Source organism: Euleptes europaea, chromosome 21 (genome assembly GCF_029931775.1).
Source record: "Euleptes europaea isolate rEulEur1 chromosome 21, rEulEur1.hap1, whole genome shotgun sequence".
Lineage (NCBI taxonomy): Eukaryota > Metazoa > Chordata > Lepidosauria > Squamata > Sphaerodactylidae > Euleptes > Euleptes europaea.
This window is the reverse complement of record NC_079332.1, coordinates 364,201-380,469: the sequence shown is the minus strand read 5'-3', so window position 1 is coordinate 380,469 and position 16,269 is coordinate 364,201. Positions and strand designations below refer to the sequence as shown.

At 57.2% G+C, this 16,269-nt stretch overlaps 1 protein-coding gene across 1 annotated transcript in view; it reads right to left on the bottom strand.

Moving 5' to 3' along the window:
* The window catches only part of PRKCB (protein kinase C beta), a 90,339-nt gene that overhangs the window by 25,049 nt on the left and 49,021 nt on the right, over positions 1-16,269 (bottom strand). The window contains exons 6-13 of the mRNA XM_056866527.1: positions 15,126-15,282; positions 14,211-14,345; positions 12,290-12,386; positions 10,657-10,803; positions 5,377-5,550; positions 2,837-2,928; positions 2,510-2,572; positions 1,293-1,431 (exon numbers count right to left, since the gene is read on the bottom strand). Of these exons, the coding sequence (XP_056722505.1) occupies positions 1,293-1,431; positions 2,510-2,572; positions 2,837-2,928; positions 5,377-5,550; positions 10,657-10,803; positions 12,290-12,386; positions 14,211-14,345; positions 15,126-15,282 (1,004 nt within the window). The remainder of the gene's footprint in view (positions 1-1,292; positions 1,432-2,509; positions 2,573-2,836; positions 2,929-5,376; positions 5,551-10,656; positions 10,804-12,289; positions 12,387-14,210; positions 14,346-15,125; positions 15,283-16,269) is intronic.

The window sequence follows — 16,269 nt, the reverse complement described above, 5'->3', positions numbered from 1 at the left end:
AATCATCATTAGTTAAATGCTGAACAAAACCCATGGAATTAAGGCTTTTTTTCCTCCGCCGGTGATTAATCGCAGGTAGACCATGCCCTACAAACCCACTTCGTTTGCTGTGGTCCTGCCCGGCTTCCTACACAGAACCAAACTGAAGCGGCTCACAAATTTCGTTCACATTTATTAGCAGTGCCCAAAACGGCCTCCCTTGCCAAAAGGCCGGCCCTCTCCTGTCCCCTCTGTCCTGCTGCCCCCCCTACCTCTCCCACACCTGTCGGAGGTAGCCGTGGCTCACCAAGCTTTCACGGCAGTCTTTTGCTGTGGTCGAGGAACTTATGAGGAAAGGTTGAAAGAGCTGGGTAGGTTCAGCCTGGAGAGGAGAAGACTGAGAGGGGATACGAGAACCGTCTTCAAGGACTTGAAGGGCTGCCATAGAGAGGAGGGGGCCCAGTTGTTTTCTGTTGCCCCAGAAGGTCAGACCAGAACCAACGGGTGGAAATTTAATCCAAAGAGTTTCCGTCTAGACATTAGGAAGAATTTTCTAACGGTTAGAGCGGTTCCTCAGTGGAACAGGCTTCCTCGGGAGGTGGTGAGCTCTCCTTCCCTGGAGGGTTTTAATCTGTCAGCAATGCTGATTCTATGACCTTAGGCAGACCATGAGAGGGAGGGCATCTTGGCCATCTTCTGGGCATGGAGTAGGGGTCACTGGGTGTGTGTGTGGGTGGGGAGGTAGTTTGGAATTCCCTGCATTGTGCAGGGGGTTGGACTAGATGACCCTGGTGGTCCCTTCCAACTCCATGAGTCTAACCTGGTGTGGCAGCAAAGGAGACCCTGTGCCCAAACTGACCTGCATGTTGCCTTGTGCGTGGGGACACAGGTTTGGGCTTCAGGAGGACACCTTTGCTTCTTTACTCAATGTGTGAGTAAAATGAGGAATTCACTGCCAGAGGATGTAGTAATTGTCGTGGGCACAGATAGCTTTAAAAAGGGATTAGACAGGTTCATGGAGGAGTGACTTCTAGCCCCGGTGACTAAAGGAACCTCCACATTCAGAGGCAGTCAACCTCTGAAAGCCAGTGCCAGGAGACAACATCAGGCCTCTGTGCCCTGCTGTCGAGCCTCCAGGGCTACCCGTTCATTGCTGTGTGAAACAGGATGCTGGACCGGGTGGGGGCTCTCGCCGGTCTGACCCAGCAGGGCTCTTCTGAGGTTCTTATTGGCTAACTCGCGCTCTCGAGCGGGCAGCAGGAGTGACCAAAGAGGAAGGAGCCGGTTTTTGCCCCTGCCCAAGAAGATCTCACCTCGGGAGCGATGTAGTCTGGGGTGCCGCAGAAGGTCTTGGTGGTGCCGCCGTCCCAGATGTTCTCTTTGCACATGCCGAAATCCGCGATCTTGATGTGTCCCTCGGAGTCCAGCATGACGTTGTCGAGTTTCAGGTCGCTGCAGAGTTCCAACAGGCAGCGGTCACAAAACCCCAAATGGAAAGCAATGGATGCGGAGGAAAGGCAATGTTGGGGCGGGTGGGGGGTAGGGGGAGAATGCACCAAACATGCGCAGAGATCTGAATGATACTGAATTAGAAGCCAGAACTTGCTATGCCTTTTGCCCATGCTAAGCCCGTCTCTCTGAGAGGCAGCTAAGAGCACCTGGGGCCTGTCACGGTTGGCATGGCTTTCCCGCTGGGCCCCGTGGCAACCGTGGCGGGAGCACGCCAGGACAGACGTTTCCTCTGGAGCAGATGTGCACTCTGGGCCTAGGAGTCATTTCGATCCTGCCCAGATCGTGCCGTGGGATGCTGAGCCACCGAAGAGCAAACGGCAGGTTTACTCAGCAGGATTCAGGACCGAATCACTCCAAAAGCGCCGCTTTAAACTCAGGGGTGAGTCAGCAACGCCTCACAGCCAAGCAGCCCCCCCTTCCGCCCCCCCATGCCAGCTGCCAGACACCCCTTGCCAAGCAAAGCGATATCTAAGATCGTGTCTCCTATGAGATGGATCAGAACCACAGGGTGAAGCAAGCAGTGAAATTCTGTGCCACAATATAGAAGATCCTCCAGACAACGCTGGGGCTTGGTAATTTAACTTAAAGTGGAGAATGTTTTATTAATCCAAGGTCTGTTTACATTACATAAACTGTCTACGAATCGTATATCCTATAGTTTCAGTTACTGTGTATTCTCCAGATTTAATCCTGCAACCGATATGAATGTTTTTAATGGCATTTGCCGTATTAGTAAATGAATCTGAGCCTGATCTAAGACCGCGAGGAAAGGGAAGCCCCTCTCCGCCTGTTCCCTCCCGACACTGCCTCGTAACCCCAGACATCAGGAAGCCCCTGGCTCTGGCGACTGCAACTCTGCTTGACGGGCAGCTGCCAGCAGCACTCACAGCGAAACCTGTGATACAGCGAGGGGTAGAGCTGGCACCCCAGGGCAGAGAGAAGGAGAGAGTGTGCCCAAATGCCAATCCCCGTCAGCGAGGGAGGGGGGGCTGGGAGCGGAGAAAATGAGCCCCCCTACCGATAAATGATGCCTTTGCAGTGCAGGAAGAAGAGCCCGATGGCGATCTCGGCAGCGTAGAACCTGCGATTAAAGATTGAGACACGGGAAGGCCGATAAACCAAAGCGAAAAGCTCCGCACTCCGGCGAGACGGAGGGGAACCCTCCTCCCGAGGGGGCTTCCACCAGCCGAGGGAGAAAGGCAAGGGGGTTCCTTATCCCCCCCCCCATCCTGACCACCCCTGCTACCTCCCGGCAGCCCCTTGGGTTCAGAGTGGCTCCGGGCCCCAATCCCCAGCCCAGCCAAATAATCAAGCACGTGAACGGGCAAAGAAGCGTTCCACTCACACGGCGTGGGGCTCCTTAAACCTGCCAACCTGTTGAATCTGGTACATGAGATCGCCTCCGTTCACATATTCCATCACGAAATACAGGCGATCCTAAAGAGGGGGAGGGAGGGGAGAGAGAGAGAGTTGGGACGCAGGTGCCTCCAGTGCAGTCCTAGGCAGAGTTACTCCCATCTCAGCCCACAGGAACTGAATGGGCTGAGATGGGAGGAGCTCTTCATAGGATGGCGCTGTGCGAAGCCCTTTTCTGCAGCCCCCCGGCGACGCAGGAGGGTCCCTGAAGCCGCCTCGCATGGAGCACAGCTCTGCAGCTCCTTTGTTCTTGGCCAAGCCCCCTCCGCCCCATGCGCCCCCCTGGCAGCGCCACGCCACACCACACGGGGAGAGACTCCAAGAGAGTCTGAAACTTTGCTGTGGCGTTAATCCTCTGCAGTCGCTGTGCATGCAAACCAGGGTGAGCGGCACATGCAGCCGGCATCCCTTGCCGACGCCCCCCCTGCACTGCTGAAGAGGCAGCTGAGATCCCGGTGCCAGGGAGAGCCTCTTGCCTGGGCCCCATGGCAGGAGCAGCCTGGGGCAGAGGGGAAACAGGCAGAGGCATGGCGAGCTGAGCCCCAGCAGCACGGGCAACGCGAGAGCTTCAAGCTGTTCCGCCAGGGAGGGCACCTTGGCCATCTTCTGGGCATGGAGTAGGGGATCACTGGGGGTGTGGGGGGAAGAGGTAGTTGTGAATTTCCTGCATTGTGAAGGGGGTTGCACTAGATGACCCTGGTGGTCCCTTCCAACTCTATGAGTCTATGATTCTACATGGCCTGCACTCAGCTGCCTTGCCTTGTTTGAGCCTTGAGACCAGCAACTACGGCTCTGATCGGCTTCGGGAAGACGGTGTTTCGGCCCGGCACAGAGGGTCGGCCAAGGAGCTCCCATTGGGACAGAAGGCTGAGCCGCCAGCCCCCCAAAGTCAATTCCCTCTCGCTCAGAGATGAAGATGGGAGATTTCCACCCACAGCGGCAAATGAAAGAGCCGCCTGAGCCAGAACGGCTCTCCTCCAGAGCAAGGGCCTTTTGTATTCAGCACCTGATAACACCCCCCGCCCACCCCGCTACACATTTTTGATTACGTTACCAATATGATTACCGCTAAGCTGCAGGCAGAGGCTCCGAGAACTAATCCTGTGCAGACACACTTCAGATGTCAGAGAGGGGCTGTGCGGAAGAGCTCCGGCAAATTGCCTTCGCCCGCCGCAGAAAGGAAGAAGAGCTCCCCCCCCACCGCAAGCCCCCACCCCCAGCTCTCGAAACGCAGCAAATGTGTTTTGCTAAATCAAATTGCTGGGCTGACATTTCGGTGTAATCCGCTGAGCTCCCATTGTTGGCAGCCTCAAAGGGCCTTGCTGATTTCCGCTTGCCTGAAAAGGCCTCCCTCTTATCGACGGCCGGCCCCGAGCGGCGGCCCTCCTCGCCAGAGCGGCCCTCGCCCAGGATTATGCGTTTATTCCAAAAGAGAAATCCCTGCATTTGGCACAGCTCTGGATTTGGCTCGCTCAAAACAAGGCCCCCTTCGGTGCTTCTCGGGCCGGGGGGCTCTGAAAGGTGGCTGCCCACCTTGCCCAGGAAAGCAGGGGGCCACGTTCTCAGACGCACCCCCAGTTTGCACACGTGGTGGAAGAGAAGACTGACCGCCGGGGCCAGAGCTCAAAAGCGCACGCTTGGAAGAACGTTATTCAGCTGAATCCTCTAGGTTGGGCGAGGTCCTGGAGGCAGGCGGGCACCCCCACCCCACTGATATGATATGGGGAGGGGCTGTGGCTCAGTGGCAGAGCATCTGCTTGGCATGCAGAAGGTCCCAGGTTCAATCCCCGGCAGCATCTCCAGTTAAAGGGACCAGGCAGGTAGGTGATGTGAAAGACCTCCGCCTGAGACCCCAGAGAGCCGCTGCCGGTCTGAGTAGACAATACTGACTTTGACGGACTGAGGGTCTGGTTCAGTAGAAGGCAGCTTCATGTGTTTATGTGACATGGGCCCCAGGTAAGCTTGCCAACCTCCCCTGGAGAAAATGGCTGCTTTGGAGGGTGGACTCTCTGGCATTATAATCCGCCGCCATCCCTCCCCTCCTCAGGCTCCACCGCCAAATCTCCAGGCAATTCCCGAGAGGGAGTCAACAGCCCTGCTCTGTATTTTCTATGAGTTGCTAACTCCAGGTGGGGAAGTTTCCAGAGATTTGGGGGGGGGGTGGCGCCTGGGGGGGGGGCTTGGCAAGGGAAGGGACCTCAGAAGGATGCATAGCGCCCACCCTTCAAAGCAGCCGTTTCCCCCCTGGGAACTGACCTCTGTCGTCTAGAGACCAGTGGTCCCTTGGGGAGGTCTCGATCTCAGTGCCCCTGCTGAGCCTCCTTGCTGGGGAAGCCAGCCTGGAAGACAAGCGTCACCCGCCTGGCAGTGCCTTGCAGCGCTCCAGAGGGGCAGAAGTCATAGATGTGGGGCGTGGCACGGGGGGGGGATGATGGTGGACCGACGGGGGTGGGGGGGGTCTGCGCTCACCATGGTTTGGAAGCAGGAGTGCAGATGCGTCAGGAAAGGGGGCTTGCCAGCCAGGGCCAGCACTCGCTTCTCGACCATGGTGCACTCCACGTCGTCGTCTTGGATGACCACGTCCTTCTTCAGGATCTTCACGGCGTAGAGCTCGTCGGTGCCTTTCCTTTCGGACAGCATCACCTGCAACAAAAGGCGGGGAGCGGGAGAGAGACTGAGAATGGGCAGGGCCTGATCCGCCAGGACACGGGCTCCCCACTGTGCCCCACGCCGGCTGCTGTCCTGGGCACGGCAGGGGCTGGGAATGCTGCCAACCATCAGCAGCACAACAGGGAAGCGCCCCCCCCCCACCGCTGGGCCTGCAGCAGCGATGGGGGCTCCTTGCTTGCAGGGGGGGGCCACAAGATCCCCTGGACCCACCCTGGAATCTCCATCTGGCCCTCCGGCAAACCCACCGGCTCCCCTCCCCAGGTCTTGGGCCACATGTGAGCTGTCCACGTGGTTTTCAAAACATTCATGTTTTCACACACAGTCGGGGGTCAGGCCAAACTTCTAGGCAGCCAACTTCTAGGCGGCTGATTGACCCTGAGCAGTGCTCGACATGCTTCCGCACTCAGGGAAACGGACGCAGGGAGCTCCGGCTCTCAAAAGCTCCTACCCTGAAAACCTTGTTGCCCTCTAAGGTGCTGCTGGACTCGAATCCAGCTCTTCTCCTGTGGGCCAAGACGGTCAGCCACCCTCCCCATCGTTTTAATTCTGCCCTCCCGTCAAGGAGCTCCGGTCAGAGGGCATCAGCCTCGCCTTCTCCCTTTTGCCCCACAACAGCCCTGTGAGGTGGCCTACGCTGCTGAAGCGTCTGCCGATGAGTTTCACTGCAGAGTGAGGGTTTGAACCTGCACCTCCCAGGTACCACCAGTCCAACCCCTCTAACCACTATGCACACACTGGCTCTCCCGCAGAGGCAAGAGCTGCCACCGCACTGGAGCCAGGAAAGACCCTCTTTCCACCGAGGAGACCTGAGGCCAGGCAGGGGCTAGAGGGACTCATGGTCTGGCTCTGCCCAGGCAGCTTTGCCCGCCTGGAATGAAGGTGTGGCGCTGGACCCGAGCTGCCCCGCAGACGGAGGCAGTATACCTCTGCAGACCAGATACAAGAACGGGTTTTTTTTCCTTTCAGACCCTGCCTGGGAGCTTCTCAGGAGCTCCTGGTCCACCAACGGAGGGGAATGGATTCCAAACACCAGGTGGATCACGACCCGATCCCGCGCGGGAGTTCCTGCACAGGGAAGCTTGTCCTGCCCGCCTGGCAAACCCAGCGCACCGATCCAGCCGAGCCTCAAGCCCGCAAGCGCTTCCCCTCGCGCGGAATGACTTGTTCTCGTGTTTTAAACGGGTTGTGGCGACCCCGCCGATTTATTTATTATAATAAACTCACGCTGCAGAGCTTCCTGCCAGCATAATTTTCTGTCATTAATCAAATAACGCCGAAGGGAGTCCGCTGAAAAACACCAGCGACACCCTGCCAATTATTAAGATACATGGCTTCAATTTGCGGTGGGGATTGCTTCTGAAATAAACACTGCCGTCCCGCCACCCGCTCGCCGAGTTCAAATCGACACGCTCCTTGGGAAATGGATTCTCGCACGAGGCGGCGGCTCGGAAGGGGCTCTGTGATGCACTTCCACCCTTCGTGGCGGGACCCGCTCCTTGGGCGGCGGAGGAAAAGGTGCCCAGGCCAGGAGGGTGTCGTCCAGGCTGGCTCTATCTCAGGAGGCTCCCAATTCAGGCCTCGGCCAGGCCTTGACCTGGGCAAGAGTCGGCCATCCTCTGCTGTGTCTGGCCCCGTGTCACGGTTACCCTCAGCCTGCTCTTACCCAGGGGTCAAATTCACCCAGAACTGAGCCGGGGTGGCCAGGCCCTTGGTCAGAGGGTGGGCAACAGCCAGCAGGGGTCACAGCAAGGAAGCTGGACCCAGGAGAGACTGCAGCGGTGGCCTCTGGGGAGAAGAAGTTCAGGCTCTGGGCCAAGGAAGGCAAAAGGCCTTCTGTCTTCTACAGATTGGGGGGGTGGGGTGGGGGGGAGACACGGTGAGGTCTCAGCTCAAACTCTGCATGTTGATAATTAAAAGGGAAAAAATCCAAACGGCAACCGTGAGCCCAAGTAACCATTACAGGGAGGAGGAGGAGGAGGAAGACGAATAAGAGTTGGTTTTTATATGCCGACTTTCTCTACCACTTAAGGGAGACTCAAACTGTCTTACAATCGCCTCCCCTCCTCACAACAGACACCCTGTGAGGTAGGTGGGGCTGAGAAAGCTGTGACTTGCCCAAGGTCACCCAGCTGGCTTCATGTGTAGGAAACAAATCCAATTCACCAGATTAGCCTCCGCCGCTCATATGGAGGATGTGGGGAATCAAACCCGGTTCTCCAGATCAGAGTCCACCGCTCCAAACCACCACTCTTAACCACCACACCAAATGGCAACCATGAGCCCAAGTAGCCATTACAGGGAATGCTTCTGATAGGAGAGGCATCCCCCACACCAGTTAAAACTGGAGGCAGACTTTACTCTTACATTTGTTCACGTTCCAAGGTAAGAATCATGCACCCTCATGTCTCTGCATGAGTCACTGGTCCATGAGTGCCTCCTTACTAGAGGAGAAACTCACGCAGAACTCTCTCTGCCCAAAGATACAGGAAAAGCTGAACTGGAGATTTATGGGCGGGCAACCAAGGAAAGTCGGCACACAATAGTTCTGCTGAAAGGATCCAGGACTGAGATCTAGCTTACGCTGCCATTTTTGACGCCAACAAGATCAAGAGGGGATGTGCCATGTTCCGCTAGACTCGAGATCCATTTAACTGGCATCTCCTTTCATAATCCAGCCAAGGAAAGGAGGCGAAGGGGTGAAGAGGCAGAGGATGGAAAAAGAGCTTTGGGCGGGTACTGAAAGTGGTCAGAATTATAGAGGTGGAAGGGACCACCAGGGTCATCTAGTCCACCCCCTGCACAATGCGGGAAATTCACAAATACCTCCCCCCCCCACACACACACCCCAGTGACCCCCTATTCCATGCCCAGAAGATGGCCAAGATGCCCTCCCTCTCATCATCTGCCTAAGGTCACAGGATCAGCATGGCTGACAGATGGCCATCTAGCCTCTGCCTAAAAACCTCCAGGGAAGGAGAGCTCACCACCTCCCGAGGAAGCCTGTTCCACTGAGGAACAGCTCTAACTGTTAGAAAGTTCTTCCTAATGTCTAGACGGAAACTCTTTTGATTGACTTTTAAACCCGTTGGTTCTGGTCCGACCTTGTGGGGCAACAGAAAACCACTCGGCACCCTCCTCTATAGGACAGCCCTTCAAGTACTTGAGGATGGTTATCATGTCCCCTCTCGGTCTTCTGTAATGACACCTCCCTGGAAAGCTCGGGCTTGTTCTTCACCCCCATGTTGTTGGGTCTGTGTCCCCCCCCCCCCCCCGGAGTGACTCTGGCCACTCGACACATCCGAGGAAGAAACCAGCCGCATCCCCTGAAGCGCAACACGCAAAATTAAAATCGATTATGTTTTCAAGAGAAAAGCGGCCCCCGGAGAGCTGGTACGACCAACTGTAAATAATTGTCTGCTGGTTTCCCCACCTCTGCTTAGGTAATCACAGTGGGGGCCCTCAAGGGGAGACGCCTCCCGAAAGATTGATGGGAAGCGCTGGGGCTCCTCTGCGCACCGTGCGCCACCCAAGGCAGAGGAGAGGGCTGCTCCCGCCTGGCACTGCAGCAACACAAGAGGCAGCAGTTTCCTGTTGCACAAAATGAACGAGAGAGAGAGAGAGAGAGAGATGCCCCCCCCCCGGCAGGCTCACGGAGGTTGTAAATGTGCTCCCCGCAGCCCTTGCCCAGATTGCCAACGGGCGCTGCCACGCCAGCCGCAAGCCAAGCAGCACCGCACAGCTGTAGCGCAAAAAGGAACTGCAGCTTGTGTCTTGAAAAGAAAATGCTTTGGCGTCAAGAGAGAAGCTGGCGGGCGGCGACGGGCATCAGCCATGGACGGCCATCTCTAGATGCCTTCCCACGGGGAGCTGGAGGCGCGGAAGAGGCGTGAGTCTCAGAGCCCTCTTTGAGCCAGACCTGCTTGGCTGGTGACGCGCCAAGCCCCACGCAGCTCCCCGGCCACCTCCTTGGTCCTGGCACCACTTTGTGTCTGCCGCAGGGGTCTGCCCTGGGCAAAGTCACCTTGCGGTTCCGTCCGACCCCCGGAGTTGGCTCAGAGGCCGACCGGCAGGCTCACTGCCCTGCTTAAGGGCCGGAGGGCTTTGACTCCAGCGCTGGCATTTCTGGGAAGCAGCAGCGAACGAAGGCGGCACCTCATAGCGGAGGATGTGAAGAAGCCCACCTGCGGGCAAACGCCACTCAAAGACCCATCTGAGACACCTGGGGCTCTCTTTGCAGGCGGAGAGCAGATCCCGCCAGGCCAGCTTTCCTGGGGAGGGAGGGGCTCTGCCCGCTGACGCTCCGGCAAGGACCTTTCCCTGCCCCCGTTGCCTGAGACCCCCCCCCAGCCTTTCCAGCCTGTCGTGTGGCGCTGGCCAGCAGTCTTTCTGCCAAGACCCAGAGATGCGTGCGTCTGCCACGGCCATCGCTTTAACAACCCCCGTGGGGGGGTGGAGAAACGTCTACGAGGCTCCGCAATTAAGCACAAGGAGCTGACCTTTGGAGGGAATAACAGCCGCTTCGGGCTGCGTCGTCCGTGCCCGTTGGCTGCAGGGCTTTAACTCTGACGGGGGTTTGCTTTTCAAGTCGATGCAAAGCAGCGGCCCCCACTCAGCTGGGGGCTTTCTTCTCACAGCAGCCGGAACAAGGGACCCTCCAGCGTGGTGTAGTGGTTAAAAGCGGTGGTTTGGAGCGGCGGAGGCTAATCTGGTGAACTGGGTTGGTTTCCCCGCTCCTACACACGAAGCCAGCTGGGTGACCTTGGGCTAGTCCAAGCTCTCTCAGCCCCACCTCCCTCACAGGGTGTCTGTTATGGGGAAGGGAAGGTGATTGTAAGCCGGCTTGATTCTCCCTTAAGTGGCAGAGAAAGTCGGCATATAAACACCAACTCTTCTTCTTCTTCTGAACAGCCGCCTGCTCCGACCTCGGTGGCAATTAGAGGCCCCAGGGCCAGACGGACGCGCAAGGAGGCAGAGGGGACGTCCTGCTGCTCAGAATCCGAATCCGCAGCACAGAGCAACGCTGCAGGCTCACGCAACCCCCCCCCTCGCCAAGCAACGACCCCCTTCCCCGTTCCGCACCTTCCCAAAGCTGCCTTTGCCCAGAACCATCAGGAAATTGAAGTCGGAGAGCTTCATGCGATCCCGGTTCCCATTGTTGTCGAATTTGGAGATGGCGTTCAGCATCTTCTCCTCCGCCGCCTTGGCTCCAGGGCCGATCCTGGCTCTCTGAAACGGGAGGGAAATTAAAAGGCCAGGAAATGATAAGACAAATCTCTGCAAAAAGCACACAAAATTAGTCTTTCCAAACTACTTGGCCATTTCTGAAACGGACGGCTTGGGAAACCCACCCTGACAGGCCTTCCGCTGCCAGCCCTCGCAGGGGGCGGTGAGTGAGCCAGACGGGGGGGGGGTCTTCACGTGGCATCTCCTACGCCGATGCCAGCAGATCCAGTGGGCCTGCTGCTAAATAGCTCAAAATGGGGGGCAGAGAGGGGGGGTGCCCAGCGGCAATTAGCTGGTGCCAACTAGTTGGCATGATGCCCTGCTTCCAAAGATGCCCTCCTCCCCCCCACCAGCAACACCTGCTGGGGGCTGCCGGGGGCTGAGTTTCCAAGTCAGTGCTGACCTTCTACATCTCACATGAGTGGTGGGCAAGTTCACAGGGCAAGACCCCCTTCCCCCACCCCTCAGGGCACTTCTGCCCCTAGTCGATCAAATGAGAAGGTCAGCCCTCTGCCGGGCCCTCCTGCTCCCCTCCGCACGCCCACCCAATTTCCACGTGCCACAAATTGGCTACCCACAATAGAGAACGTGCCCGTGTGGGTCTCCCTTCTTCCTACTTATCTTTACAACGACCCTGAGAAGTAGGCCAGGCTGAGAGGGAGTGACTGGGTCCAGGTCAGCGTCGTGGCTGAGAAGGGATTGGAACCCAGGGCTCCCCAGCGCCTAGTCTGACGGCCTCGCCACGCTTCTGACTCCTCGCTGGCCGCGAAAGGGAATGCGTTCAGAATATCACCCCCCGGGGCTCCTTCCCCAGCCAACTATATTAATATCTTGCCCTCACCTGCACTAATTAGATTAATTTATGGCCACACGCGGTTCAGATAAAACTGATTAACAAATCCCATTATATCGGGGCTGAGGGAAGGGAAGGGAAGGATCAAATGGGGCTTCCCTTTGCTCTCACACCAACCAGGTGTGCCAGGCTATGGAAAAGCTCCCCCCACCCCACAAAAGCTGCCTTTAAAAGCAGTTTAATGATCGCGCCCAGCAGCTCTGCGGTTCCACTGGAACCAGCAATGGGGGGGGGGGCAGGACCTCCTCCATCTCTCCCTTTGCCCCCCACCACTCACTAATACAACCTCCTCACACCCCTGGAAGCCGGGCGGCAGATAAATATTGGGCATGGAGGGTTCTGCCAAGAGCAGATGGCCAGGGCGCTCTTCAAAGCCATTTGCAGGATTTAATTAAAGGCCGCTGGCCGAGGGAGCGGGAGACGTGCAGCGTGTGGCTGGGAGCCTCATTAAGATGTGGAGCAGGACGTCTCAGGACAGCAAAATGTCCGTCCGCACCTCTCTGATAGGAGGTAGCATAACCAGGGGAGGGGGGGGCTGCTGGCACCAAGGGCACGGTGGAAAGGCCGGTCTGGGGAGGGGGCAGGAGAAGCTCTTGCGGGGCTTCCTCCTTCCTGCCCAAGGAGCCGGCTGCTCACCTCGAACTTCTGCCGTAGCTCTTCGTTGCCTTCCTCTCCTTCCGGGGGGACGGGGACGTTAAAGTATTCGCCTTCCTCCTGGCTCAGCATCTTAAACCTAGGCAGAGGAGAGCGGGTGAAGCCCCCCCCCACTCCACCGGAGTCCGAGGGGGAAACAACAACCCCAGGAGCCCCGGGGAAAAAGCCAGGCTGGCTCCAGGAGCCAGGGCTCTCCCAAGGGGTGTGGACGGAGGGTGGTCAGGGCAGAGGGTCAGGGAAGCTGTTTGGAGCTCAGAAGAGAAGAAGAGTGGGTTTTTATATGCCAACTTTCTCTGCCACTTAAGGGAGAATCAAACCGGCTTACAATTGCCTTCCCCTTCCCACAACAGACACCCTGGGAGGTAGGTGGGGCTGAGAGAGCTGTGACTAGCCCAAGGTCACCCAGCTGGCTTTGCATGTAGGAGTGGGGAAACAAATCCAGTTCTCCAGATTAGCCTCCGCCGCTCATGTGGAGGAGTGGGGGAATCGAACCCGGTTCTCCAGATCAGACTCCACTGCTCCAAACCACCGCTCTTGATCACTACACCAGGCTGGTGTACGAGGCCACAGCCACGGGGGGAGGGGGGCAGACAGGGGCAGCCCTAACTTGAACCCACTGGCAAGGGGTGCTCCAGACATGGCTGCTGACGTGCCAGCGGCTGCTGACCCCAAAGACCCACCCCGCAGACGAGGCCTGATCTTGAAGGCAGAGTGCCGGGCAGACCCCCCCCCACCCCCCCCGGACTCCACACTGGAGGCCGGCAGGCTGTTACGGAGCTGCAAAGCCAAGCCTCTGTCACCCACCCACCCCAGCGGCAACAGGAGCCACCACACGCAACAAGGATCCGTGGCAGGAAACGGCAGGTCGGTCCTTCAGGCAGGACGCATGGCCCCACAGGCGGCGGCTCCCTCCTCTCTCGGAGCTCTCAGCAAGCGAGCCGGGCACGACCCACGGGGGTCCGCGTGCTCCGGGGAGGATGAGCAGGGTGGGGATTGCTTAAGATGAGTCCGGGCCATTCTTGGCACCTCGTTCCAGAATGTGCCCGACCTGCCGCCGCCTCCTCCTCCCCCCCCCCCGGGTTTATTCAGCCAAACCCTGAGACAAGGAAAATCACTTAAGAGCGCCACTCACTGATGGTTAAAAATGCAACAAGGAGGTGCTTTTTAATGCGCTCCGATGTCCCCGGTGGAGCCACACAGGTGGCCGAAAAAGCGTGGAGAGAAGAGAAGAGCGGCCCTCCCAAGTCAGAGCAGGGGGGGGGAGACGCCTGCTCCGAAGGGCCTGCAGCTGGGCTCTCCCAGGGCTGTGTGGAAATGGGACATGTTTCCCCCTCGAGGCATCTGGTGAAGCCCCAGCCCTGGATTCCACATGACTTCAGAGGTCGGCCAGGATGGGTTCATTTCGCAGCCAGACCAGGTTGTGTTTACAGGGATCGGGCTGGGCCCACCCCCCCACACACACACCATGGCATTCTGGCTGGAAACCAGGGTCCAACTTTGGGGGAAAGGGTCCCAGAAGCACAACCCTTTTCTGCCGTGTCAGAGGCCGGGTCCTGTCTTGCACTCGCCAAGGCTGCTGGCCGAGCAAAGGTCTATTATGCCCTGGAAATAAGACGCTAGTCCTCTTGAGTTCACTCAAAGCAGGCTGCAGGATCCATCCTGGGAAGTTGGTGGGGGTGCAACTGGCATCCAACGTACGGGAGCGGCAACCAGGCTGTTCTGCCAGGCCAGATTTTTCTCTCTGTTTGCAATGGTTATCACTCCCCATTCATGTCCACCACCCCCCTTCCTGCAAAGGGTGTGGGGCAGAATATATATATATATACACGTGGGGTTTCATTTCCTGGGGTGGGGGTGAGCGCACGGCCTACCCTGGGCATCGGCCGGTCCGACTGTCCCTTACCAGCCATCGACACCGGCCTTCTGCAACTCCGAGATCCCAAAGGAGAGAGATCCCATGAAATCGTTCCTGCTGGTGAGATCCCAGTCCCAAATCTCCACAGACAATCGCCTGTCCTTGTCGGACTCTTTCAGCTGACTGGAGAAAGCAAAAAGGGGTAGGGTGTGGTGGGGGGGCGGGAGAGCAGATATTAGAAGGTGTTTTGTCTGAACGAGCAATACGGGCATTCGATCAATACACGACTGCAAAACGAAGCGGCCACCTCCAACGGCAAAGCGCACGGCTGGCTCATGCTTAATTTCCTGACAGCCTCCCTTTAGCGGTGTGTGGTGGTGTGTGGGGGGGGGAGAGATGGAGAGACACATTGAAATGCAGGGCTTTGATCAAGGCGGACGTGCCGGGGTGGGCAAGGTGCACGAGAGAAAAGAAGCACGGCTGCGACTCCTTGAAATCCGCTTAGCGCTTCTCCCTGATTAAAACCCATCCTTGTTTAAATGGCAGGAATTCACGGAAAGCGCAGCTCCCGCCAGGGGGGGTGGGGGTGGGGTGGGCAGAAGGCAGGGGTTTACCTGGAAAGCGCAGAGGGGATGGAGACCCCCACACACACACCAAAGCAGAAGCCCAGAGGGCAAGAGGGAGGGGGCTCCACGAGGGCAGGAGCAGCTGCAGCCCCACAAAAGGGTCTGGAGCAGCTCTGGGTTCTCCGGGGAGGGGTCTGCGGATCTGGCCCTACGAGAGTTGCATTGGTTCCCAGGAAGCTCAAGGTGGCCTCAGCCCCCACCCACCCACCCACCAAGGGACAGGGAGGGGAAGGCAGGGAGTGCATCTTGTGGCCCTGGCCCCCCCATGACCCCCCCTTCCAAGGTGCCCCTTTGGGGAGGAAAGCGTCCCGGGCGGAGGAGCTCCCACGACACTCACAATTTAAAGGTCTCGTTCCACTCGGGGTTCAGCGAGCATTTGATGGTTTTAGTCTTCTGTTTGCTTTCGCTTTTCGGGTCGGGGATGAGTTTGAGCTTCACGTAGGGGTCTGACAAGCCGTTGGGGTCCATGGGGACCAGGTTTCTGGCATCTCGTACTGGAAAGGAAAGAGGCAAATGTCACCCACAGGGAGAGCCGGCACAGCCAACCGCCCCCAACCTTGGTTTGCCGCAAGCTCCGAAGGGAAGGGTCTCACGCCAACTTTAGCTGACCGCCGGCGCTCAGGCCAGGAAAGCAGAGCACCCCGCAGCCAGAAGCAGAGATTCCTGGTCGCAAGTAAAGCCGGCGTGTGGAGAGTTGCACATATGGGGCACATACGGCGCTCAAAGCTCGGGGGCATTCCTGATTGTTTTAACTTTGACGGTCAACAGATAAAATACCCTGGGCTGTCAAATACCAAACCCAAAATGCCAGTTCTGGACGCATGCATTTATGTCTGCATTTCATTTACACCCCACCTCCCTCCCCTCACACTGCTCTACTAGGTGGATACCTGCACACAGAGTACATGAGAGACATATACTAGCCAGTATTAGAACTAGAACCAATCTGACCAGATGTTTGAGTAACTGGTAATAGATTTTACAACCTATACACATGCCTGGTTGGGTTTGAACTGTTTGTATATGTATTTATTTCTGAAAATGTGTGCAGGCTTAACATGCATTTTAATTAACCACTGATGAAGGCCCAATAGGCCAAAACGCATTTGGTATGGTATGTAGTTACAGAGATCAACCCTAGGAAATGCCATTGTGATATTTTAATGTTTTTAAATATTTTTAACCTTTACTTAGCACTTCTAATAAATTATATTTTTTAGTATATATATATATATATACACACACACTTTCTACCCAACCCTGGGGACCCATCATTCTCCCCTCCTCCATTTTATCGTCACACCAACCCTGTGACGCAGGCTAGGCTGGCTCCGGGTCACCCAACAAGCTTCCATGGCAGGGTGGGGTTTATGCAATATATTTGCTTAATGACCCCCCCACTCCACAGAATTCTCGCAGCAAATTTCCTGCATTTGCAAACAGCAGCAGTCTTTACTTCGGCAAAAAAAACCCCAAAAAAC